The sequence below is a fragment of the Myotis brandtii genome, unplaced genomic scaffold (assembly GCF_000412655.1).
Source record: "Myotis brandtii unplaced genomic scaffold, ASM41265v1 scaffold152, whole genome shotgun sequence".
Taxonomy (NCBI): domain Eukaryota; kingdom Metazoa; phylum Chordata; class Mammalia; order Chiroptera; family Vespertilionidae; genus Myotis; species Myotis brandtii.
In genome coordinates this window covers 140,448-166,968 of record NW_005355502.1, presented here as the reverse complement: position 1 = coordinate 166,968, position 26,521 = coordinate 140,448, and the positions used below count along the sequence as shown (strand labels likewise).

Below are 26,521 nucleotides of genomic sequence, written 5' to 3'. Positions count from 1 at the left end.
CCTGGTTGCCCCCAATGGCCCTCCCCTGCCAGCCTGGTTGCCCCCAATGGCCCTCCCCTGCTGGCCTGGTCGCCCCCAATGGCCCTCCCCTGCCGGCCATCTTGTGATGAAGTGAGGGCGTCATGCGAGGGCGTGACACCACCTAGGCTTTTATTATATAGGATAGCATGATGTCCACACCACGTCTTGTGTGGCCAGTTACACACAATCTGTACCTGACCCCACCCAGTGGGCCCAGCACCAACACAACCAGTGGGCTTCACACCACACAGCGAGTGACCTAACTAGCTACACAAGTGGCACTGAACCCTGTGGGAGCAACCACGCCCAAGTGGGTAGCCCCTGCACAGCACCTCCTATAAAGTGACCGAGGTTTATCCTTACAGCCACCCAGCAGGAAGAGTAACCACACATGAAAGGGCTAACAGCATTCAAGACACAACTACAATGGGGATGTCTGCACAGAGCCCACAGAAACATCCCTGGAGCACAGAGCTCAGGTGATGTGGAGGACTGTGCCACTGAGCCCCAAGGCTCCCGAGACTGCACATGCACCGCGGCTCGCACACCATGGTTGGAGTGAGCCTCACAGCCAGCCACGATGGGCCAACACAATCAGGGGCCAGGTACAATAGGAGGGCCCACATAACCCCCACAAGGGGCCTTTCTTAGAGCACCCAGCTCAGGAGATCAAGGAGACTGCACCACTGGGCCCCCCACAGGACACCTACTGCATAATGTGACCACCCAAAGACTGGGACTCATAGAAGTTCTACCTAATACACAGAAACAAACACAAAGACACAGCCAAAATGGAGAGATAAAGTGCAGGCCCCAAATGAAAGAACAGGAGGCATCTCAAGAAAAAGAGCTGAATAAAATGGAGGCAAGCAATTTATCAGACATAGAGTTCAAAGTAATGGCTATGAGAATGCTCACAGAAGTTAGTGAGAACTACAACAGCATGAGGGGACATAGAAACCATAAAAAGAACCAGTTGAAAATGAAGAATACCATATCTGACATCAAGAATACACTGAAAGTGATAAAAAAAAGTAGGTTAGATGAAAGCAGAGGATCTAATCAGTGATTTGGAAGACAAAATAGAAAAAAAACCAAACACCCAATCAGAGCAGCTAAAGAATTATTAAAAAGCAGGAGGAGAGTTTAAGAGAACTTTGGTATAACATGATTATAACAACATCCATGTCGTAGGGGTGCAGAGGAGAAGAAAATAAGCAAGGGAACAGAGAAGCTGTTTGAAAAAATAATCACAGAAAACTTCCCTGACCTGGTGAAGGAAAAAGTCACACAAGTTCAAGAAACACAGGCAGTCCCAATCAAGACACAGCATAATTAAAATGGCAAATGTTACAAAGAGAGACTCTTAAAGGAAACAAGAGAGAAACCGTCAGTTACTTACAAGCAGCTTCCATAAGGCTATCAGCTGATTTCTCAACAGAACCACTACACGTCAGAAGAGAATGTCATGAAATATTCAAAGTAATGAAAAGCAAGTATCTGAAACCAAGACTACCTACCACAAGGCTATCATTCAAAACTGAAGGCAAAATAAAGAGCTTGCCAGACCAAAAAAAAAAAAAAAAAAAAAAAGGCTAAAAGAGTTCTTCTTTGTCACCACGCCAGTATCGCAAGAAATGTTAAAAGAATTGCTTCAGGAAGAAAAGTATATATATAGAAAAAAACATAGGTATAAAGGAATAATGACAATAAATAAGTACTTATCAATATAACCTTAAATGTAAACGGACTGAATGCTCCAATCAAAAGACATAGGGTAGCTGAATGGATAAGAAAACATGACCCATATATATACTGTCTACAAGAGACTCACCTCAGAACAAAAGATTCACATAGGCTGAAAATGAGGGGATGGAAAAAAAAAATTCCATGCAAATGGAAACAAACTAAAAAAAGCTGGGGTAGCAATACTTATATCTGACAAAAAAAGACTTCAAAACAAAGGCCATAACAAGAGACAAAGAAGGCCACTACACGATACTAAAAAAGTTGATTCAACAAAAGGGCCCTGGCCAGGTGGCTTGGTTGGAATGTCATTCTGTGCACCAAAAGGTTGCAGCTTTGAGTCTCATTCAGGGCACGTTTGATCCCCGATCAGGATGCACACGGGAGACAACTGATTGATGTTTCTCTCATATCAATGTTTTTCTCCCACTTCCTTCCTCTCTCTAAATTCAATAAAGACATATCCTTGGGTGAGGATTAAAAAAAAAAAAAAAGGGAAAAAGAGGACATAACCCTTGCAAACATATGTGCATCCAATAGAGGAACACCTATATATATAAAGAAAATCTTGGTGGACTTACCAGGAGAGATTGACAGCAATACAGTCACAGTAGGGAACTTTTTAAAACCTCACTATCATCAATAGATAGATTTCCAGACCAAAAAAATCAACAAGATGGATTTAATTGATATTTATAGAACATTTCACCTCAAAGCAGCAGAATATACATTCTTCTCAAATACACATGGAACTTTCTCAAAGACAGACCACATGTTAGGACACAAAGTAAGTCAACAAATTCAAGAAGACTGAAATCATATCAAGCATCTTCCTGGATCACAATAGTATGAAACTAGAAATCAACCACAATAAATAAAGCTCAAAAATATTCAAACACATGGAGGCTAAACAGCATGTTATTAAACAATAAAGGGATTATCAATGAGATCAAGGAAGAAATCAGAAACTTCGAGGAAACAAATGAAAATGAGCACACAACAACCCAAAATCTATGGGACACAGCAAAACCAGTCCTAAAAGGTAAGTTCATTGCATTACAGGCCTACCTCAAGAAGCAAGGAAAACCTCAAATATACAACCTAACCCAGTGGTCGGCAAACTGCGGCTCGGCAAACCGCGGCTCTTTGGCCCCTTGAGTGTGGCTCTTCCACAAAATACCGACTTCGCGCATGGGCCACGAAGTTTCAATCGCACTGTATGTGCGTGCCCGCATGTGGTATTTTGTGGAAGAGCCACACTCAAGGGGCCAAAGAGCCGCATGTGGCTTGCGAGCCGCGGTTTGCCGACCATGGATCTAACCATACAATCTTTTAGCCTACCTAAAAGAACTAGAGAAAAAGCAACAAAGCCCAGAGGAAAGAAATGATAAAAATTAGAGTGGGAATAAATAACATAGACACTAAAAAACAATACAAAAGATCAATGAAACAAAGACCTGGTTCTTTGAAAAGATTGATGATCATTTAACAAGTGTTATCAAGAAACAAACAGAGAGGACACAAATGAATAAAATCAGAAATAAAAGAAGTAACAACTGACATCCCAGAAATACAAAGGATTGTAAGAATATACTATGAACAGCTATATGCCAATAAATTGGACAACTTGGGAAAAACAAATAAATTCCTAGAAACATACATTATTCCAAAACTAAATCAGGAAGAATCAGAAAACCTGAATAGACCAATAATAACTAATGACATTGAAGCAGTCATCAAGAAAGTCCCAGTGACCAAAAATCCTGGACCGGATGGATTTACAGGAGATTTCACCAAACATTCAAAGAACTAACACCTATCCCTTCTCAAACTGCTCCAGAACATCCAAGAGCAGGGAAGACTTCTAACCTTTATTACGAGGCTAGCATCATCCTAATCCCCAAACCAGATAAAGACACTACAAAGGAAGAAACTGATGAACATAGATGCTAAAATCCTCAACAAAATATTAGCAAATTGGATCCAACAATACATTAAAGAGATCACACACCATGATCAAGTGGGTTTTATTCCTAGGATGCAAGGTTGGTACAATATTCAAATATCAATAAATGTGATACATCACATAAACAAAATGAAAGATAAAAATGACATGATCATATACATAGAAGCAGAAAAAGCATTAGATAAAATCCACCATTTACAATAAAAACACTCAGCAAACTAGGAATAAAGGGAACATACCTCAACATGATAAAGGCTATGTATGAAAAACCTACAGCCAACGTCATACTCAATGGGCAAAAATTAAAGGCATTTTCCTTAAGATCAGGAATAAGATAGGGCTGCCCTCTTTCACCACTCTTATTCAACACTGTACTGGAAGTCTTAGCCACAGCAATCGGACAAAAAGAATAAAAGGCATCCAAATTGAAAAATAAGGAAGTAAAACTCATTTCTTACAGATGACATAATATTGTACATAGAAAACCCTGAAGACTCCACCAAAAAACTACAAGATTTAATAAATTATTTTGGCAAAGTAGCAGGTTACAAAATTAATATTCAGAAATCAGTAGTATAATAATGAACTATCACAAAGAGAAACTTGTGATAACAATTTGATTTACAATTGCAACCAAAAAAAATAAATAAATAAGGTACCTAGGAATAAATTTAACCAAGGAGGTTACTTGGAAAACTACAGGACATTGAAGAAAGAAATTGAGGAAGATTCAAGTAAGTGTTCATGATTTGGAAGAATTGACATCATTAAAATGTCCAAACTACCCAAAGTAATCTACAGATTAAATTCAATTCCTATTAAAATACCAATGGCATGTTTAACAGATCTAGACCAAATATTCCAAAAATTGATACGGGCTCAAAGAAGACCCCCTATAGCTGCAGCAATCCTGAGACTACCAAGAAGCTAACTGCACTGAAACAGTCACCAATGTTTCTTCAGGATAGGTGTCATGTGTAATCTATGACTCCTTGGTGAATGCCTTTAGATAACAGACATAACAATAAGACCAATAACTTCTGTGCTTTTTAGGGAAAAAAGCACATAATCAATGTTCTGAAATATCTTTCACACCTGGATTGTGATATGAGCATATTGGTGATTTCTCTCTCTCTCTCTCTCTCTCTCTCTCTCTCTCTCTCTCTCTCCCTATCATCTATCTATCTATCTATCTATCTATCTATCTATCTATCTAAATTATCTATCATCTATCTATCTAAATTATCTATCATCTATCTATCTCTCTATTTATCTATCTACCTATCTAAATTATCTGTCATCTATCTAAATTATCTATCTATCATCTATCTATCTCTCTAATCCTCACCCAAGGATATGACTTTCATTGTTTCTAGAGGAAGAGGCAAGAAGGGAGAGAGAAACATCAATCAGTTGCCTCATGCACATGCCCCAACTGGGGGTGGAACCTGCAACCTGACTGGGAATCGAACCCGAGACCCTTTGATGCCCGGGGAGATGCTCCAACGGAGCCACCTGGCGAGAGCACACTGCTGATTAATCTATTGGTGACAAAGTCCCAGATACTAACGACAAACACTGGCTCAGTGCCTATAATTTGGAGCGGAGGGAGAGGCTACATCTCATGAGGTTTGTAAGAACAAAGACAGCATGCTTTCTCGCATCTAAATTCATAGCCGCCCTGCTGACCCGCAGGCATGGCTGGAGCCTCGACTCAGAGCCCCTCCTGTGCATGTCCTGGGGGCGGGGGATTCCCGCCCAAGCCTAACTGCTCACCTACCTTCCACAGGAAATGCCAGGATCCTGCCAACAACACCCCTTTGGTCTTGGCTGTCATGGTTTGGTTTCTAATACTTGCCATCCCCGTTTGCAGCGCTTCCTATGGGCAAAGTCACTGTCCCAACCACATATGCACATTCACTCATTTAATCCTCATCAATACTTAGATGTAGATACTATTATTATTATTATTACTATTCCTATTTTATAGACAAAGAAACTGCAGCCCAGTAATATCATCTATTACCCAAGACTGCAGAGTGCGGAGGGGGCCTGGGAGTCCATCCTAGGCATTGTGTTCCTGGAGCCTGCACCCCTAAATCACTAAGTGACCCCCCTGGCCATATGGAGAGTCTCAACTAATACATTCAGGACACAAAATGTGTGGGAAATACACTGAGACATTCAAGCATCTGACTACAAACCAGCACAGACAGAACACCCCGCATGCTTAGGGCCGAGGACGCCCACATCAGCAAGTCAGAGACAGACACCACCTTCAGCTCTCATGGGGGACGCACCGGAACTATTAACAAAGTCGAGAAGAAATTGCAGAGGAACTCCAAGAGGAAGGGTTCTGACGGCCGCATCTTTCCATCGATATTGATCGTCTTGGGGACTTCTGGGATGAGGCTGATGGCGGCTTTGAAAAAGGCATCAGCTGCAACACAAGAAAGTCCATCAGGGAAACTGAAAAAACACAGGCTCTGCTTTCTTCTCCACAGGCCTGAGGCCCGTCCTGAGAGTCCCAGGGAGTTGTCTGCGCAGCTGGGATGGCAGGCAGGCCCGAGAAAGGTTCCCGAGAACTGACTGAGGATGGGCATTCCCAGTGGAGGTGCTGCTGCTGCCTCCCATCCTCCCTTCTTCTTTGACCATCAGTCAGAGAACCTTTAGCCAAACTGGCTTTAGATTATTAAGTGAAAAAAGAAGTGGCACATGTTCACAGAAAGCCTAGAATTCACGGTTGCCTGGGCCAAGGGTTCAACCTGGATTGTCCCATTGAACCCGCCCACTGACCACGGGAGAGTGTGGTTCTCGGGCCACTTCATTTGGGAATAAGGTGCAGGAGGGTGTGTGTGCGGAGGCTCCGGCCTGTCTGTACCTATTCAAGTGCATACCCACTTTGTTAGAGAAATAACAATCTAATGTCTGAAGGAATGCACGCACACATGCACACACACATGCATACACACGCACACACACTCCACACACATGCACACACACACAAACATGTACTCCGCACACACACACTCCACACATACACAAAACATGCATACACAGATATTCCCTCCACATACATGCATACACACGTGCATACATATCCACACACGTGCACACACATGTACCACACACACACACACACACACACACACACACACACATAGGCGCGCATGTGCTTTCGAGACTACTGACTAGGTAATAGTTCCATAGAATCATCCAAGAAATGAAGATGTGGAAAGAAGCAAGGGGGAAGAAAGAGAAAGGAGAGGTAGGAAGCGGAGCAGATAGGAGAAGGGAGCACAAGGGATAGAGACAGGGAGAGACGGGAGGATGGAAGTGAGGGTTAGAAGATGGAGTGTTCTTTATAGAAAAAGTGCCAAGGTCAAAACACTGACCCAACAAGTGAAATTCTAAACTGCCTGATAAGACCAAATGTGTTTGGTCCAAATACACCTCCAGTTGGAAACACCTCCCAGCCACATCCAGAGAACAAGGTGCTGGTGGAAAACACCCTCAATTAAACCAGAGCCCCACCCAACAGTGTGACACCACTTGCGGGCGCTTCCACAGGTGGGCACTCCCCCACGTGGGCGCTCCACACGTGGGCACTCCCACATGTGAGCGCTCCCGAACACAGGAGCTCCCACAGGGGCCAGCCACCTCGACTTTAAAGAGGAAACCAATTCAGCCCTGGCTGGTTTGGCTCAGTGGATAGAGCATCGGCCTGTGGACTGAAGGGTCCCAGGTTCAATTCCGGTCAGGGCACATTCCAGGGTTGTGGGGTCGATCCCCAGTGTGGGGCATTCAGGAGGCAGCCGATCCATGATTCTCTGTCATCATTGATGTTTCTCTCTCTCTCACTCTCCCTTCCTCTCTGAAATCAATAAAAACATATTAAAAATAAAAAAAAAGAGAGAACCAATTTGTAAGTGTTAAAACCTCTGACATTCAAACCAATGGGATGAACTAACCTGATCTTCATGCTACACAGCAGGTTGGGTGGCAGCTGATAGTTTTTGTTTGCCTTGTGTCATGCTAACTGTCCTCCTTGCCAAGGTGGCCCTAGAAGAAAGCCCACGTGTACCAGCAGATAGTGAGGGCAGAAGGCTGCTCTGGTGATGCACAGTCCTGGTGGGTGGGGCCCCGACGATGAGGAAACACACACAGAGTCAGAAACCATCCCGCCATGGCCGTGGGTGGCCGCACCGACCGTGGTTCCCATTGCCTGCCTGCTTGTTAATGCGAATATCTGCGGGAGACCACTACACAGAGAGGGCGTTGCAAGTGCAAAGGCACTGAGTCAGGAGGCAGCTTCACCTGCTCACAGAACAGAAGAAAGCCTGTGAGGCTGAAGAGCGGTGTGAGAGGACAGAGGCCGCAGGACCAGGCCATGTGGGGACGGACCAGCAAAGAGTTGAGTTTAACTCCAAATGCACTGGGGAGACACGAGAGTTCCCAGGAGTCGAAACCAAGACCAAGCAGGTTTTGAAAAGGTTCTTGGATAACAATCATGTTCTTTATTTATTTATTATTGATTTGAGAGAGAGAGAGAGAGAAACACGGATGTGTTGTCCCACTTAGTCATGCACTCACGGGTTCCTTCTTGTATATGCCGACTGGAGATGGAACCCACAACCTTGGCATATTGGGACAACGCCCTAACCAGCTGAGCTCCTGGCCTGGGCCAGCAGTCTCGTATGAAGATTCAGATGCCCAGAGCTGCCCCAGATGAATCAAGACACAGATCCAGGTGCCAGACTGCCAAGCCGAGGCTAAAGATGAGGAAGGACCATTATCTGACCAGCCCAGCGTGCCCTCCACACCAAGCCAGGGCTGGCGGCTCCCTCTGGTGCACACTGATGTCAGGTGGGAGATGGCGGCGGGGGAGACAGCCCTGAAAGCGTCAGTCCGCCTCAGGCAGCGCTAGAGAAACTCCCGAGTCTTCCGAGGCTTGCACTGCACATGCCTCTATCCATGGGAAAGGACACGGCCTTGGCCAGAGCAGGGGCTGAGTGCTGGCTCCCTAGCCATTCCGCCTCAGTTTTCTCACCTAGAAAATGGGGTCCCAACAACAGGACTGGCCTTGTGTAGCTATCAGGAGGAGGAGAGGAGATATGTGCAAAGGCTCACCATGTAACAAACACTCTGTAAACGGTGCAGGATTCTTTCAGGCTATGCTACAGCCTGTTGGGCAGGCCCTGCTACGGGCCACACTGCAGGCGAAAAGAACCTCCAGCAGAAACACTGTGATCCTTGCTGAGGGCGTTCTCTTGGCTCACGTGAGGCACAGGCCTGAGTGCGGGTAAGCTGGTGCCCCAGCAGCAGCCGGGGTCAGTGACAGACGGAGGAAAGGGTGGGGTAACGCCGGGGCCATTAGCACTCCCTCCCGGAGGTCCCAGGCGGAGTGGACTGCGGCTGCTCCCAGCAGGACCTTCCCACGAGGGTCCCCTTGGTTGGCTTCCTTCCCTCCCCCTCGTCTTCCCCATCACCCTCCGGACACGAGGGGGATCCCTCCCAAATAAACCATGCACAGTGAGCACGGAGATGGGTCTTGAGCGGAGTCTTCATCCCCAACAGCGAGCTGCAGACAGTGTTCACTCTGTCCTTTCTAGATTCCTCCCATGTCTTTCTGGGGCTTCACACCAACATCAACAATGACAGATATGATCTGCGGGGAGGATTCAGCCTTATGTCTAAGATTCCTTAGGCACAGGCAGCCTGCATGTCTGCGATTTAAGATGGTCCTTACAGGAAAACAGCCACATTTTGTAATCTGTCTGACTCTAAATGTGGGCATGTCTGATGTGCATCCTACTAAGGAAATATTTAAAATTCGTCCTTGATTACTTTCCCTTTCCTCCTTAAGGAACCTTCCTTCTCTTCACCCCACCTACTCTCATGCACATGCCCACATGCCCTGTGGGTGGCTTTCCTAGCGGCAGGGGGGCCTGAGAGGAGGGGAGGGGCTTACCTTGGGAGAGGCACTGATTGGCCAAGGCCACCTGGCCAGCAAGCAGGTAGAGGTTGAGGCGTGTGAAGATGCCCACCAGGGATGGGATGGTAATGAAGCAGTAGGCAACACAGGCCTGGAGAGAGGAGACATAGCAGGTCAGCTGGCAATGCCCTCACAGTAGATCAGAACACCTGTTCTCATCTGTCCATATTTTCAGGCAAAAACACTTAAAGTAATTTCTGATTCTGAGCCCCAACTTCCCCTCTTGCCTCTGCGGTGCCTGTCTCTTTGGGACAGGCATGAAAAATAAACCCACCCAGCACTGAAGGGAGGGCAGAGATAACACCTAACAGCAGTAAGTTAAAAGCAGCTGTTTACACCAGTTACTTTTAAAAGTGGAGATAGGAGGCAGTCAATTCATGATTCTCTCTCTCCCTTCCTTTCTGAAATCAATAAAAATATATTTTAAAAATTTAAAAGTGGAGGTAATTAGAAGAAGTTGCTAAAAAGAGTTTGAAGTGGTTGACTGAAGAGAGAGGATGAGAAGAGAAGGGGCAGGGCTGGGATGCTTGGATGTCATTGTTTTGCCTAGGATTTCATTTTTTAAGACATGGTTGTGTTACTTAGGTAAAAATTCAAGCAGTACACTCAAGAAGCTTAAATTTTATTTCAAATTTGGGAACTGACCAATAGGGGAAAAGATATTAGACCTTCCAGAGACAGCATAATTACAGAGAACTGACACACAGCCCCAAGCCCACCCTCGGCCACCTTAGCACATGTGTAAACTCAGGCTCCACTGACCATTGCTTTCAGAAACATTCAGACTGGCCGGCCCATAGACATGTAAGGAAAATTAATTTGGGAAACCCACAGCCCACCAAGTTCAGTCTGTGGGTCTTATCTTTAGAACATACCCGGACAAAGGCAGCAGTTTTTCTGGAATGATTCCCCTTCATCACTTTTCTTGTTTCCATTGCCAACCGGCTCACACTCTGGGTTTGTTAATGAGTAAAACAGAAATGGGAATGAATGATGGCTGACTCAGATCTTCCACAGACATCAGAACATGAACTGCAGCCAGTTCATTGAGAACCAGCCACGTGGGACAAAGACTGATTAGCCCTGAACCCTGAAGTGCCAAATGGGTCATCAGGTAGACTCCATCTGGGCTTGCTCAAACATCTCCAGGGGGTAGACCAAGCATGTCAAACTCGCGGCCCGCAGGCCACATGTGGCCCACAATGAGTATTTTTGCAACCCAGCCAATATAACAATATATAAGAAACGTTTTAATAAAAGTTTCATAACTTAATTTTTACAATATCCTGTTATACATAATTATTAACAAACTACAACGTTCGCTAATGACTGATTACTACAATCATGTTGCATTCATTTCCCTGACATGCTTATGCGCAGGCGCACCATTTCTCTCCACTAATACTAGCAGCGAATATTTTAGCAGCCAATTGCCATGTCATTAGTCTTGGACTGACTTGCTTGGTGTGTGCAACAGGAAATATTTCGCTTTCGAAGAACAAGAAAAATAGGTTTATTTGCATTACGCTTATTTATTTGTACAGTTATTCAGTGTCTGGTAAGTTAATGTTCAAGAAAAAATATTCATTTTTATTAAAATGTTCTATTACTTTGTGTTAATGACTCATTTATTTCAGCCCTTTGTTTTCAGCATGTCTCTATCGAAATTAACCTACGTTTCTATGAAAACTGAAGCCTTTGCTTTTTTGCTCCACATACACTTACACCTTATTTATTTGGCCCATGGTAGCCTTGGAGTCTGACATGCTTGGGGTAGAACGAAGGCTCTCACTGAGTTAGCCTGCCTATCCTCTGCATTATAAATGACCATTTTCTGGCTTAATGAACAGCTAGGGTTCACTACTCCATTTCTGGAAATCCCATACACTAAAAGCTTAAGATCTTAAAGATCTTAAGAGAAATTTCCAAATCTGAGAGTAACCATGCAATTCAGCTATGCCATACTAGCAACACCCATAAGAGAGGTAATGACAGCAGCCACAGCATCGCGTACCACAGCCAGGTGCTGCCCGAAGAGCTGTCCACTCATTACCTCATCTAACCCTCTCAGCCTGCGAGGTAGGTGGTTACCTCCCTGTGTCATAGACAAAGTCTCCACATGTAGGTGTTAAGCTTAGTAATGCTCCACAGCCTGGCAACCAGCAAACATATAATACAGCTGCTCCTCTTGAATTCATGTGGGGCGACTAAAGAGCCTTAGGGAATTTTTCCACAGATGTGAAAAGTTTGGACCTAGGTTCCCAAACTGTAAAAACTCACAGGGAAACCTCTTATTTTTTTATTTTTTAAGGAAAACAGCAATTATTGAGCACTGGACAAAGCCCCAGAGCGAGGCAGCCCAGGGTCAATTCCTTACTGTGAGGCTGCGTCTTTGCACAGCTGGGGTGTGATAAACGCAAATGCTGTGCAAAACTCAATGTTGAAAAGGCAACGTGGAAGTGAAAATAAAGGTAGTGGTGTCTCCCCAACTCCTGGGTTTGAAAGGCTGTGCAGTGCCCAACTGGTGCCCAGCACACTTCATCAGAAAGGAATTATGGTCAATTAAGAATGACATAAAAAATTTCTATTTTTTACATTTACATATATTATTGTTTTAAAGGGCTATCAAGTTGTTGGGGCATAAATACTTAAGTTGTCTGAGCCTAAGTGTTGAATAAACAGAGATGTCACTGATTTTTTTCAACCTGGACACCATGAAAAGTCACTGAAAGGCCGTGTCCCAAAAGTGGGCACCCTGGTGAGGCAGCAAGGCCTGGGTTAGTATTCCTCAACCACAGCCAGTCCTCACGCCTCTGCTGCTGGCACACAGGAACGAGAATAAACACATTTCAGAGAAAAAGGGATCAATAAAACCACTCAAAGATTTCAGTAAGTTCTAGATTGCATCAACCTTTGAGAAAAGCCTGCCACACCTCGGGACCAGGAGCAACATGAGGAAGGGGAGTCCCAGGTTAAATAGTTCTGGCAGGTAGATGCTCAATAAACATTTGCTGAGAGAATGAATGAATGAAAAGCCTTACGTGAATCAACTGCACAAGAACAGGTTCCAGATTGCAAAACATCGACCTGGCCTCGACATAGAAACTTAGCTGCTGCTCAAAATCACGACCAAAGGACACCTAGAATCAAAGAGAGAGGGGCTGACAATGCACACAGCTGAACAGGCTTTGCCTGAACTTGGGGGGAAGGGGGGGTGCTGAGATGAGGAGCCACCAATGACCCCCCCATATGACTAGGTGGGAAGGGCATGCAAGCACATGTGCACGTGTGCACGCACACACGCATTGGGATATACTCTGACCAGACTACAATGCCCCACTCAGCATGTCGCTGACATGTTACTACTGCCACCTCATCATCATGACATGGGCACTGGAGTAGAACACAGAAAGGCTGAAGGGTATGAAACAGAATCTCCTTGGCCGGTGTTGTTCAGTGGTCAGAGCATTGGCCTACACACTGAAGGGTCGCAGGTTCGATTCCCAAAGACATGTACCTGGGCTGCAGGTTCATTCCCCATCCCTGGTCTGGGTGAGTCCAGGAGGCAACCAGTCGATGTGTCTCCCTCACATCGATGTCTCTTTCTCTCTCTCTCCCCCTCCCTCTATCCTTCCTTTTCACTCTCTAAAAAGCAATGGAAAAAATATCCTCAGCTGAGGATTAACAAAAACAAACAAAACACAGAATCTCAAAATACAAACAGAACATCCCCATATAGAAGGAGAGCTGGAAGGAAGCCCTGGAGCCCTGTCAGCTGCGCCTTTCAGAGCACAAAGGGAGACTGGGCCGTTGGCCAGGATTCCTGCTCCCTGATGGGGTTCCCAACCTCAGTGGCCGCTGTTGCCAGAGCCACAGATGGAGGCTTCTTCCCCATTACAAATCCCCTCTCCCATTTCTCCAAAACTGATGACTAGCTGGTTAGCAGGACAAACTGACTGCTACAGCAATAATTCTGGTCCAGGAGTTTAACTTTGCTATTCCCACTGTTGCTACCAGGTTTCACATCTTATTTCCTCTTATTCTTTTCCATTATAACTCAGCGGCTTTCAGACAAAGCCATAAAAAGATAAAGACCACATGACCGGCATATAAATCAGGGGACAGGAGAGGCACCTGGTCAAAACCATAGGTACACTTCCTAACGTGGCCTGAACTTAATCAAAATTGCTATTTTAGCCACAGTGTTTGGCGGATAGCTCAGTTGACCCTGCTGCTGGATGAGTCACATTTCCTCAGTTAATTCAAGGTGACCTAGTTATTCCCATCTCAGCCTCTGTCTCGAGTGCCTGTTAAACCAGGACACTGGTGGCAGCTGGGAGTTAGCTCTGCATACCGAGAACAAAGGCAGGGCTGTTCTGGTGAGGATGGCACAGGTGCTCCCACAGAAAGCTGCAGTAACCCCCACTCTGCTGGGCATTTCAGGGTCCCTGGGGACTTTTCTTCCCGGACACGGAGTCACTGCCCTTCCTGAACCTGCGCCTAAAGGCCCTGCGGCTCCGAGTCTGCCCTCCCAGGTAAGAAAGAGCTGTGGCAGCTGGATGATGGGAGAAGGGGAAGAAAGCGGTCACACGGAGGAGAGCCACCTCAGCCAGCACTGAGGCCCCACCCTGCCCCCAGAGCAGCCCAGTGGCCCAGCCGACGACAGAACTGTGGGATTAATGAAACACTGAGGCCTGAGGTGAGCTGTCCACACTGCGGGAAACAGGCAAAGGGAGAGAGCGCGCATTGGCACAGCTGCGTTTCGCTGTCCCATGGCAGACAGCAGGAGTGTCAGGGAGCCTCCCGGTTATGCGAGTGGGCTGCCCGGCTGTGCGAGTCTCCCTGGCCTGGTGGTTGTGTTTGCTCTCCCCCACAGCAACCACTTGTTTGGGATGGGTCCACATCCATCCAAAGGACTCAGTCCTACAAAGCTGCTGGGACCCTTCCTTCTGGGCTCTCGTGGGGAGCGAGCCTGCCTAGGAGGGCACCCGGGAGCAGAGCCATGACGCGGAGGTCCCACCTCCAGCAGCTCCTCTGAGGGCTCCATTCCAGAACCTTTGTCACATGAGCCAGGAAGCCGCCCTCCCTCCCCCGGACTTTCCCTGAGGCCAGTTTGTCCTGGCACACTCTGCCCCAGGAGCCTGGCTAATGGAATCTCTTTTCTAGCCTCATCTTCTCTCAATAAGAACGAGAAGCACCAGGGAACATAATGCTAACTCGTCCACCTGAGTACAGAGAAACAATTATATCCCTTTCTAAGACCGCTGAGTCTGTCCTTAATACCTACCATCTTTACAAACCCACTAATCAGACAGGCCAGCGTTCTCTTCTCATCCTCCAGAGTGAGTGCACTGAAATCAACAAGGTACAGAATTAACACTAGGTGATAAACGAGCTTCCAAAGAAAAATATATAAGAACTAAGCAATGTGTAACAGGTAACAACATTTTGCATTTTCTAGATTTACAAATGTTTCACATCTCAAAGTTGCTGTTCTTAAAATTCATTTATTAGTGGTAACTTTTTCTTCTTTGGAATTTGGGCAGAAAGGTTCCACTTCAAATGTAATTCAGAGAACTTTTGTTCAACATAATAAAAAATTTCAAACTAGGCAGCAAAGTTGAAAAGAATTTTACAGTGAATACCCATATATCCACCCATCAAGATCTTACCATTATCATTTTATAATATTTACTTTATCGCATAACCATCTATTTCCCTCTCCATCTGTCAGTATGTCTTATTTTGGGGATGGATCTTAAAGTAAATCACAGAACTCAGTTACTTCTATTAACAAATTAAATACAAATATATATGTGTAAGAAAATGTCAAGGCTTCATAGTTTAGACCAGTGATGGCGAACCTATGACACTCATTTTTTTGGTTGATTTTTATTTGTTAAATGGCATTTAAATATATAAAATAAATATCAAAAATATAAATCTTTGTTTTACTATGGTTGCAAATATCAAAAAATTTCTATATGTGACACGGCACCAGAGTTAAGTTAGGGTTTTTCAAAATGCTGACACGCCGAGCTCAAAAGGTTCACTATCACTGGTTTAGACTGTACTTGTAAAGCTTATAAATAGGGCCCTGATTTATTCTGAAAAAGAGCCCAGAGAAAACAGGAACCAAGAGTTTTGTTTGTTGATTTGCTCTAGGAAAGATAACTATTGGCAGAGACTGCAAAACACCCTCCAATAAGCCAGGTCTCCTCCCTTCTCCTAGACTACATTTCCCAGTCTCCTCTGCAGCTAAATATGGCCATGTGACAGTTCTAGCCAATGGGATGTGAATGCAAGCAATTAAGAGCCTTCCAAGTTTTTTTGTTTTGTTTTCATTGTTTAAAGTTTTATATGTCTCCTTTTTCCCCAATTGACGCCCCCCGCCCCAGCCATTCCCACCCCGGGCAAGCCCCCACCGCCCCGGTGTCTGTGTCCATTGAAGAGCCTTCCAAGTTTTGCCCTAAAAGAAAGCTGCTGCCTACAGCCTGCAGAATGCAGCATGGACATAGTCAAGGTAAGCCAGCTTCCACCAGGAAACAAGGACAACACCCAGAGCGATGGCAGAGCACCAAGACAGAAGGAGCCTGGGTTCCTGGATGATGTTCTAAAGCAGAGCTATCATACCTCCACCTGCTGGCCTCATACTTTTATCAAGAGAGAAATCAACCTATTTTATTTAAGCCAAAAGCCAATATCCTACTAACACAAGTGCCTTTCTGGATGTTTTCTGTGCCTTTATTTTTATTTTTGCCCAGTTAAAATCTAATGGTGCCATTTATTATTAAAAGTGTTGATATTTTGCCCTAGCCGACTTGGCTCAGTGGATAGAGCGTCAGCCTGCGGACTGAAGGGTCCCAGGTTCGAGTCCAGCCAAGGGCACATGCTTGGGTTGAGGGCTCGATCCCCAGTAGGGGGCGTGCAGGAAGCAGCCGATCAATGATTTTCTCTCATCATTGATGTTTCTCTCTCTCCCTTCTCCCTTCCTCTCTGAAATCAATAAAGAAATATATTTTTTTTAAAAGAAAAAAAATGTGTTGATATTTTGATTTTTATAACTACCCATGAAGTTGAAAGCACAAAGTCATGAAAATAAAGATTCTGAAAATCTTCAGAGGGAAAAAAAAGAAGTACAATTCCTCTTATTGATGGTTGAGTTCTAAAACAATTTTCTTAGTGCTTGTAACATTTTCCAGTGAATCAAGCTGCTTGTTTAAAAATTCTTTGGGAACTAAAATTTCAGTGATAAGCAGGAATTGCCTTAAGTGTAGTCAAATAGAAATGTGGGGTTGGGGGCAGGCTAGAAAGCAAAGGAGTGATCATTTGGCCTTTGACCCAAAGGTAAGGTCAGTGGGTAGGTCTCAGCCTCAAATATACTGAACAAATAACGTCCTTCATGTAAGAAGGATGAACAATTGCAGGTGCCTTTAAAGAACTGGTGACTAATGAGGAAACATGTGAAGGCTATGTTACTGAATGAGGGAACTCACTATTACCTGCTGCTCTCAGAAATCTCTTGGAGACAGGAGTTTGAGTCCACTTGGATGAAACCAGCCTGTTCTCCCACCTGAACTTCCTTTATAAAAACATGCCATCTCATTTTCTCAGGAAGGTACCCTCAGCCTCCCTCCTCTCCTAGAGTGGAAAGTCCTCATTGGCAAGAACCTTAATAGCCCCATAAAAATATAACTCCCAGTGGCAGCTTCCAGCAGCAATCCCCCTCATGTACTGCCATGTGGCATTGAGACCCAGCCCATGTGACATGGCAGCTTACTTCACAGAGTCATGCATGGTCTTGCACACGTGCAGGAGGGCGTTCAGAATGACCGGATCCTTGGTGGGCTCGTGCTGATGCCTGGGAAACAGTTAAAGGCAGTCGTGAAAGCTGTGCCCCTGAGGACAGTGAAAGCATGTCAGCTATACATATTTGAGAAGCAGCAAACGATCTGATTGAACAAACTATGGCCCAGTTCACCACTGATGGGCTATGTTCTAGTTTTCTCTTAATTCTTCTTTCAATGGCAAGTTTGCTCTTCTCTACATACTGTAATTTCTAGTAACTGCAGAATCCTGGTCAAGCTGCTACACTTCCTAATACAAGCAAAGGGCAAATCTGTTGTTGTTTTTTATCATGTTTCTTGAACTCTCTGAAGTGGCTCATGACCTATCTTCAACTGTGTTAGGTACAGGGAGCACTTATTAATTGGGTTTTTCAAATAATATAAAAGGACGAGCTCATCAAACAAACCCTTATGCAAGTAAAGTTGGTGTATTTATTCCAAGCGTATGGAATTAATCTTTTAGGAAGACAACACAAGGAATGCTTAAAACATATATCCAAGCAACATCTATCTCAATTTTCTAAACTCTACATACTTAATATTTAAAAAATAGTATACATGAAATCACTAACTACACTAGTTATATATGATCTAACATACATTAAAATAAATATATACAACTTTACAAATGAAAATGAAAACCTCTCCTCCATGGACCACCTACAGTTATTCCATGTACCACCAGCAGTATGCAGTTCTGGGAAACTTATTTAATAACATGAAAGGAACTAAACTTGAAAATGGATCACAAATCTACCCACTGACCATGCAAACCTTTCTAGTTCTGGTACCTTGATAAATATGACTTTATCTTTTAAAATATTACTCTCTAAGTAGTTCATCAATAGATTGCTCCTTCCAGTAGCACATCTGAGTGAATGCAGGTGATGACCACGCTCCTGTGAATGCTCAGGACATTGTCTTCTTCAGCACAGAGTACAGCCTTCAGCATGACTGCTCCTCAGGTGGTTTCCCTCTCACTGTTGTCTCAGGTATGAAATGCATGCACAGGCCTGGGCCCCAGAGTGCAAACACTGATTTCTTATCAACAGGCTTCAAAAAGGCATTAGGAATTGAAGCTTCCAATTACAAAGTTACACTTACTTGATAAAAACTTCCATGATGCATTTGCAAACCTCCACCCGCACGCTCTCTTTTTGGAACATGTCCAGAAATGGCAGAAATTTTTCCTAAAACAAAATTCAAAAAGAAAAAAGCACTCTCCATGCTATTTATATACATTATTAAAAGGAACCCGTGGGTCATTTTCTTCTTTGAAGGTCAAAAGAGCTGCTCATCTCTGAGGCAGGCCAGCAAGGACTCCCCTGAGAGCAGGAGATGACTCAGAGGTTTAGAAACGACTGCTATTAAAACAACTTTCTGCCCTAACCGGTTTGGCTCAGTGGATAGAGCGTCGGCCTGAGGACTGAAGGATCCCAGGTTCGATTCCAGGCAAGGGCATGTACCTTGGTTGCTGCCTTGGTTGCTGCGGGCTTGATCCCCAGTAGTGGGGTGTGCAGGAGGCAGCTGATCGATGTTTCTCTCTCATCGATGTTTCTAACTCTCAATCCCTCTCCCTTACTCCCTGTAAAAAATCAATAAAATATATTTTTTTAAAAAAATAAAGCAATTTCCTTGTGCCCAGGGATTGGGCTGGGACCAGTTAACATTTCGGTGCACCATCTGAGCAACATTTATTTTTTATTATTTTGTTAATCCTCAACCAAGGATATTTTTTCCATTGATTTTTACAGAGTGAAAGGGAGGAAGGGAGGGGGAAAGGGTGAGAGAAAGAGAGAGAGAGAGAAAGATCGATGTGAGAGACACATCAATTGGTTGCCCCCAGCACATGCCCCCATGGGGGCGGGGACAGAACCAGCAACCTTTCGGTGCAGGGGCCTACGCTGTAACCACTGAGCCCACCCGAAAGGGCTGCGCAACATTTAGGTGACCATAAGCTTTCTGTGTGCTAAAATGAAAAGTAAGCTTCAGCATTTTTACAGTGGCATTGGCAAGCAAAGAAAGGACTCAGAGTTGTTCAGAGAGTGACTATGGCATCTTGCCTCTATTTTTAAATAAAGAAAAGACCAAAACCTTGCCTCCTTGTGAGTGTTCGTGAATGGGGACTCCTCCCCTCGGCGCCACGGTGCTCAGGCGCCCAGGTCGCCCTGGCCCAGTGCACTGCAACAGACTTGACAGGACGTCTCAGAAGCTTTTAACTTTTTGAGGGAAACATAATAAATCTCAGCTGTCAGGCACTGAGACAACTGCTATTTCAGTTTCAACATTAGGTTGTATGATGAAAGCAAGTACCATGTGAAAGTCACTGAGGAAGAGGAAGTCCAGTTTGACTCCACGGTTGAGAAGCCGTGGTGCCCACTGGAGCACACATTCTAGTAGTAAGGAATGATGAACTGAAGGTCACATTTTCTTTCAGTCTAGGTGCATCATGTTTTTCAACTGCTGGTTGAGCTGTGATGACAGCGATACTTAAGCTGTTTAGACGTAGCTTACTTTATGAAGAAAACCGTTAAGCACTTCTTTTGGCCCAGGGCACCTTGAAAAATGACTGAGACACTAAGGGAACCTCTGACTCAGATACAAATTTCCACAAATAATTAAGGAGTGCTACTTACCACTGAGAAGAGCACTGAGAAATCATGGAAATGGGCAATCACTTTCTTAATTATCGACTGAAGCTGCAAATGAAACAAAAAACACATCTTATTTAATAAAACTTGGGTATGTTTAAAAGGCCACCCTTGCATCATTTGCAACCCCAATTCCAAGAAGGGAAGCCTGGACTGCCCAAGGACTGGGAAGGACTGAACCTTGGGAAACAGTGTCTTGGTCTGGAACAGGCAGAGCAAGGCGGCAGTTAGCTCCTTGTGAGGACTAAAGGGGATGGTTCAGGTACGGGTACCTGCCCTTCAGTCCTCTGATAGTCAGCTGTGGCTATCCAGGAGGAGCAGAAGTTTCTGGAGCCACACAGACATCGCCAGACACGGCCTCACTACTGTAGCTAGAAGGCAGCCAGAGACATCAGGTAAACCGTGGATGTGGCTGGGTCCCATAGAACTTCATTCACAAAACAGCCCAACCTGACTATTCCCTGACTTTGCCAGAAGCCAAAGGTCACATCCTCCAGGAGGGCGGGGCGTGGGTCTCAGGCCCTGGGACTGGGTCCACCATCCGCACCTGCCGCACTTGAGTGCACACAGAGCTGCTGACCGGCCTCGCCAGGAAGGAGAGGCCAAGGAGCCGCCTCTAAATTAAACACAAACCTTGCCTGCCCCCTTACTGTTAAGAGAAATTCACTGACAGATACTTTGTTTCTACTAAAAACACTCCTGTTTACAAATCCTTTACAAAGGAAATTGCTCATGTTCTAGAAACAGAATATTAAGAAGTACAATCCCATTTCATAATTAAGTAATTTTTTAGGTCAGTCAAGCAAAAGATGAAGATACTGCAATACTGTCTGGTTAAAACAGTTTCTGAAACCATATCCACAGCAACAAATCCCTTTAGCTCAGGAATGTTTTAAATTAAGTGCAGTTACACATGCATTCTCCCCCGCCGCCACTGTGCTGCTATCAAATGCAGGAAAGTGAACAGTGATGTAACTATAATACTTTAATCTATCATCCATATCCCTATCCCTATCTGCTCACTGTGTTAGCTGCAAATGGTGATTTTTTTTTAATTCTACCATTTCTTCCATATTTCTCAATTGGCACCTCCACCCCTCTTTCCCTTCATCTATTTATTTCTATTCATCATTAGAAAGTCCGCTGGATCCCTATTTTAGTCAGTGGGTTATAACCCACCACTCTCCTTATGTTTTTGATGTTCAAATTAGGAGTTCACAAGGCCCCTTCCGGGTCCTTTTCAGTTCCCTGTGCCCCGTCAGTATTTTTAGTGTGTCCTTACTTTCTGGCACAAGAAATACTCCAGGCTTACCAGGCATGTTCCCTACCCCTGGCCTGGAGTAAGAAAAGGCCACTTCAGTCCACGGGCTCACGACCAATACGGGTGGATGTCACGAATGCAAGCTGCACCCAGGGCCCCTGCTATAAGATGCTGTTAGACAGGACAGAGTCACAGTCCAGTCTAATTCCAGTCTCTCTCAGGAATGGGCCGCATTAAAATCATTGTTACTTCAAGTTTTCAATTAATTGGGGCCCTAGTACTCAAGGTCTTACCGAAATTTCCTCAACAATTCTAATGCACACACACCACTCTTCATCCGTGCTGAGACCGACACCCACACCCACAGGGTCGGCCCCAGGCTCCGCCTGCACACCCATTCACTCCACAACCCTCACCAAGACCTGTGTGCACGACATAGTGTTTATGTCCTACCTAGAAAAATGTCACATAGTGGCTGCTCAATAAATTGTAATGATGAACCATTTTAATTAGCAAATTGTGAGAGTCTTAACTTAGCAAAATGTAAGAATTCTAAAATTCTTACAAGAATGTGTAACGCATTTTCTTATACTAAGTGAAGGTAGAAATCGATCATAGGCAGTAAGTGCCTGAACATCATGTTACTAAGTAAAAAATTTAAAAAATCTTAATTTGATCAAAAGTTACCTTACATATGTGATCCTGAGCTGGACTGAAAAACCTGCTCTCAGGGCACGAATGAGTCCAGTGACAACGGGAGCAGGGACCCTGCGGTAGGCACTGTGATGCCTCAATGTTAGCATCCTGAAGCTGACCGCTACACTGGGTTACACAGAGCATGTCCTTGTCCTTAGGAATTAAATACTCACTGAATGTTTTAGAGGCAAAGTGGTGAGATGTTTGTAACTTATCTTCAAATGATTCAGAAAAGATCTGCATGCATATGAATGTGTGTGCACACAAGGATAATGATAAAGCAAATAAGGAATATGTTCATAGCTGGAGAATCTGGGTAAGGAATAATGGGATTTTTCCAAGCTATTCTTTCAACTTTTCAATACACTTTAATATATTTCCAAATAAAAAGTTAGTTTAACTGAAAAACACAGGCACCTTACTTGAGTTCCTGGGCTTCCCATCCACACCTCACTTATTCCTCACAACCACTGGGGGTGGTACTATTAGTAACCCCCTTTTGCAGAGGAGAAAACTGAGGCACAAGATTAAGTAACTGAGTAAAAGGTACACGGTCAGGGTATGACAGAGCTAGGATCACCTGACCTTCTGGTGTGACCCATGCAACATGCCAATTTAATTCAACCACATAAAACCTCCAGCAGTGTGGAAGGGAAATGCACATCTGTACCTGAGGGTAGGAGTCTTCAAAGGCGCGATCTGGAGTCATGTGCTTGATGATGTCAGCCAACACGGTGTTCACCTCTCTTTTCTAATGGGAAGTGAACGAAACCCCCATTAGACACTGAAGGGTAGTCACTGACCATTTTTCTGGAGAAAAGGACTAATGTGTTCAGAATATAGTACACATCCTCCAGAAATAGTTTCAAATATTCTGCTGAAAATATTATAAGGGGAAAATCCCTCCCATATCACAGCTTCACGGTGGCTCTGTCCGCACCACGTCAGGACGGAAGCATGGTTCCCACAGGCTCTGGGCATTCCCAGGCCCCTGCTTCCCTACGTGCTGGGAAAATTGACTGTGCCACTTGCTGCCCCCGCCAGGTCCCTCTCCGGCGCTGCAAAGCGCACTGACATTGTGTAAGAGCACAGACCTGCCCCCACAAGCCAGGTAACCCAATGCCCACTTCACTGTTGCTGCTTAAAGTAAATAAGTCTGGCAATAGGATTCAAACCCAGTTCTACCTGTTTTAAAGCCTCTGCTCTTTGATAAGCCCAGTATTTCCCAAACTGAGGTCCCAGGCAGGACCTCGGGGAAGAAGTGTGTTTGTGTGCTTAGACAGTAATTACATTGCAGTCAAATGTGTTTGGGAACTGCTGCTTGCTAGACCCCATGGAAAGTCACCATGACTTCAGCATATACACATCTAATGTATCTGATAGTGAAAAACTGATTAGCTTTGCACAATGCAGCTTTTCCCAAATTCACATGGGAACCCTCTCGCTGTAGTGCACATATTAATGCTCTGTCACACTATACAACAAAGGATGGACTTTTTATAAGTTAAGAATAATTATCACTGTAAAATGCCTAAGCTAGACTTATTCACTATAATAAACATGAAAAAATATATAATTATTTCAAAAACACAGCCACACATACCGTGAAATGCCGGCAGGTGTACTCTGCCCACACCTCGGCGCAATCAATGTAGTCCTGCAGGAAAAAGCAAAGACGTCCACAGTGAGAACCCCGTGCGGTCCGATGGCGGAAGCCCTTCTCGGGCTATGACAATGGAAAGAGCTGACAACTGGTAGGAATTCCGAGTTTCATCCACAGAAAACTCTGCCCACCGATATATTTTACCCTGAGATGAGAATTATAGAAAAACATAAGTTGCTTGAAACTGTGGACGCTGAGAAAGAAGACACCTACTAAGAAGGGCTCCTGGTGGCTAACTGGGCTCAAATTTCCAAAGCAGAGCCCAGCAGCCACGTCCCCGCGGGCCTCTCCAGCAAGCTGCACTTCAGGGAGCAGCCTGCACCCATTTGCCTGCCTCTGCGCTGAGCTGCCTGCTGTACTGAGTCCGGGATCCAAGCCAACCCTTTATAAAGGAGTTGCTTGAGCCCTAGCCAGTTTGGTTCAGTGGACAGAGTGTCGGCCTGCAGACCTAAGGGTCCCAGGTTTGATTCTGGTCAAGGGCATGTACCTCAGTTTCAGGGTCCTCCCTGGCCCAGGCCCTAGTCGGGGCACATGCAGGAGGCAACCAATTGATGTATTTCTTTCATATCAATGTTTCTCTCTCTCTTTCCCTCTCTCATCCACTCTCTCTAAAAATCAATGGAAAAATATCCTCAGGAAAGGATTTAAAAAAAATAAAGGAGTTGCTTGAATCCTATTTCAACCAATAGGACTGAGGCTTTCTCCATCCAATAAGAGCTACACAGCTCTATGCTTATTGGCTTCTGCACTGAACAATCAGAGCAGTTCAATTCTGACCAATCAGGATAGTGCCTTTTGGAACAAACTGCAAGGATTTGGAGTCCTCATTTGCATGAGGATGAACCAATCAGGGACCTGGTGCAGGGACCTCTGTCTATATAAGTCAATTCCTTCTACTCTAGGAGTACACTTTCCCTTTTTTACAAAGACTGACACTACATTTCCTAATCGGAGCTGAAACACCAAAGGTGAGACACTGAGGACATCTCAGAGGAACAGAGTGGAGCAGACAGTGCAGGGCAGGCTGCAGACGGCAGGGAGCAGAGCTGTCTAGCCAGAGGGGGGCCTGGCCCAGGGCCACCAAACAGGCCAGTGGCTGTTACCACAGCCGTGCTGTCACAATTGAGCTGTTGGTGCTGAAGTTTGCTTCTTCACCGCACTCCAAACTGGGGATTCCTACTGGTGTTGAATTGAAGGCACCAACATTTGATTGACAAAACTACCCAGACCAAGACAGAAAACCAGGAAGCTCTACCAGGATTGAAGAATGGGAAAAATCAAGGGGCAGGGGGAGACAACAGTGGGGAGTCCACCATACTCGGTGAAGGAACGGAGGACAGATCTGGTTGAAGGTTTCAGATTTGCCTAAAATGTGATTTTTCAAAATCAGGCTTCCTGCCTTTAAAAAACAAACTATAGGTCATACCTGGTGTGTACCTGATGTAAAAGTTAAGCAAGCCTAAAGAACAATTTTCAAGGTGGCAGCCGAGTAGGTGGATCCTTCTTGCAACTCCTCCCAGAACCAAATCCTATATATAAAAGGCTAATATGCAAATAAACCAAATGGGTGGAACAACCAAACAACCGGTCGCTATGACGTGCACTGACCACCAGGAGGCATGTTCAGAACATGGCTTGCGTTGGACGCAGCGGGATGGTGGAGCAGGTGAACGGAGGCGCCAGACCAAGGCGGGGCACTGGTCACTGTCATTGGGGCAAGCCTCTGGTGGTTACTGAAAATTCTTTGCTCCCATGTGCTGTGGTCCCGCTGGGCGCTCGTACCTGCTGCTGGCACCAGCCCCGCTTGCACCTGCTGCCGGCGCCGGAGCCGCCACTTGTACCCACTGCCGGTGCCTGGCGCCAGGCCCAATCACTCGGCGCCATCAGTGGGTGCTAGCGGTGGCTGACAGGCCTGATTGCCCCTAAGGGCTTCTCCACCTCCCCCTGCTCCTGAAGGGCGATCGGGACAGCAACTGCTGCTCGCACCCACTAACAGCACCGGCCCAGCCCTGCTCACACCCACTGACAGTGCCAGCCCCGCTCACACTCACTGCTGGCGCTGGCCTCAATCGCTCCGTGCCATTAGCACGTGGGAGCGGTGGCGGCGGAAGCAGGGCTGCCAGCAGACAGGGGACCAGGGGCCGTGGCAGGAAGGGCCAGGTGTGGGCACAGCGGATGGGCCAAGACCCGACCCTGTGCCCACTGCAGCCTCGCAGCCCACCGTTCCTTTCAAGGTGCACTAATTCGTGCACTGGACCCCTAGTTAGAAATAGAACTAAATGGGGGCACATTCACCTGGAACTAACAACTGAAGACTAGGTGAACAGCAGGCGTCAGAGGGGCTGCTGCTCTAACAGGTACAGGCTGCGGTGGGGGGGATCCCTGAGAGGAGTGAGGCCTGGACCAAGGCTGGGCTCCCCAGGCCAGAGCACTAGAGCCGAGACGCGCCTCATAACATGCAGCCGGGAAAGGTGATGGCTCCTATCCATCAGGGAGAGAGGCAGACGGTTGGAGGTAAAGCCACTTGAAAAGCAGAACAGAACACCAGAGCACAGGGTTTCCCTTCAGCCACTCACATGAGGCGCTGGGGCGGGAGGGCAGTGCGCCTGGAGCTCCCTGAGGAGAGGCTGGGGTTGGGGATGGGCAGACACAGGAATGGAGGCTGGGAGACTGAG

At 45.6% G+C, this 26,521-nt stretch overlaps 1 protein-coding gene across 1 annotated transcript in view; it reads right to left on the bottom strand.

Annotated features, from left to right (window-relative positions):
* Nucleotides 1–26,521, bottom strand: part of LOC102264191 (chromosome unknown open reading frame, human C16orf62) — a 143,125-nt gene that overhangs the window by 13,240 nt on the left and 103,364 nt on the right. Inside the window, exons 18-27 of the mRNA XM_005861499.2 lie at nt 23,787–23,840; nt 22,854–22,934; nt 20,212–20,274; nt 18,680–18,765; nt 17,509–17,589; nt 15,016–15,079; nt 12,770–12,868; nt 10,604–10,681; nt 9,705–9,819; nt 6,034–6,173 (exon numbers count right to left, since the gene is read on the bottom strand). Coding sequence (XP_005861561.1) covers nt 6,034–6,173; nt 9,705–9,819; nt 10,604–10,681; nt 12,770–12,868; nt 15,016–15,079; nt 17,509–17,589; nt 18,680–18,765; nt 20,212–20,274; nt 22,854–22,934; nt 23,787–23,840 — 861 coding nt within the window. The remainder of the gene's footprint in view (nt 1–6,033; nt 6,174–9,704; nt 9,820–10,603; nt 10,682–12,769; nt 12,869–15,015; nt 15,080–17,508; nt 17,590–18,679; nt 18,766–20,211; nt 20,275–22,853; nt 22,935–23,786; nt 23,841–26,521) is intronic.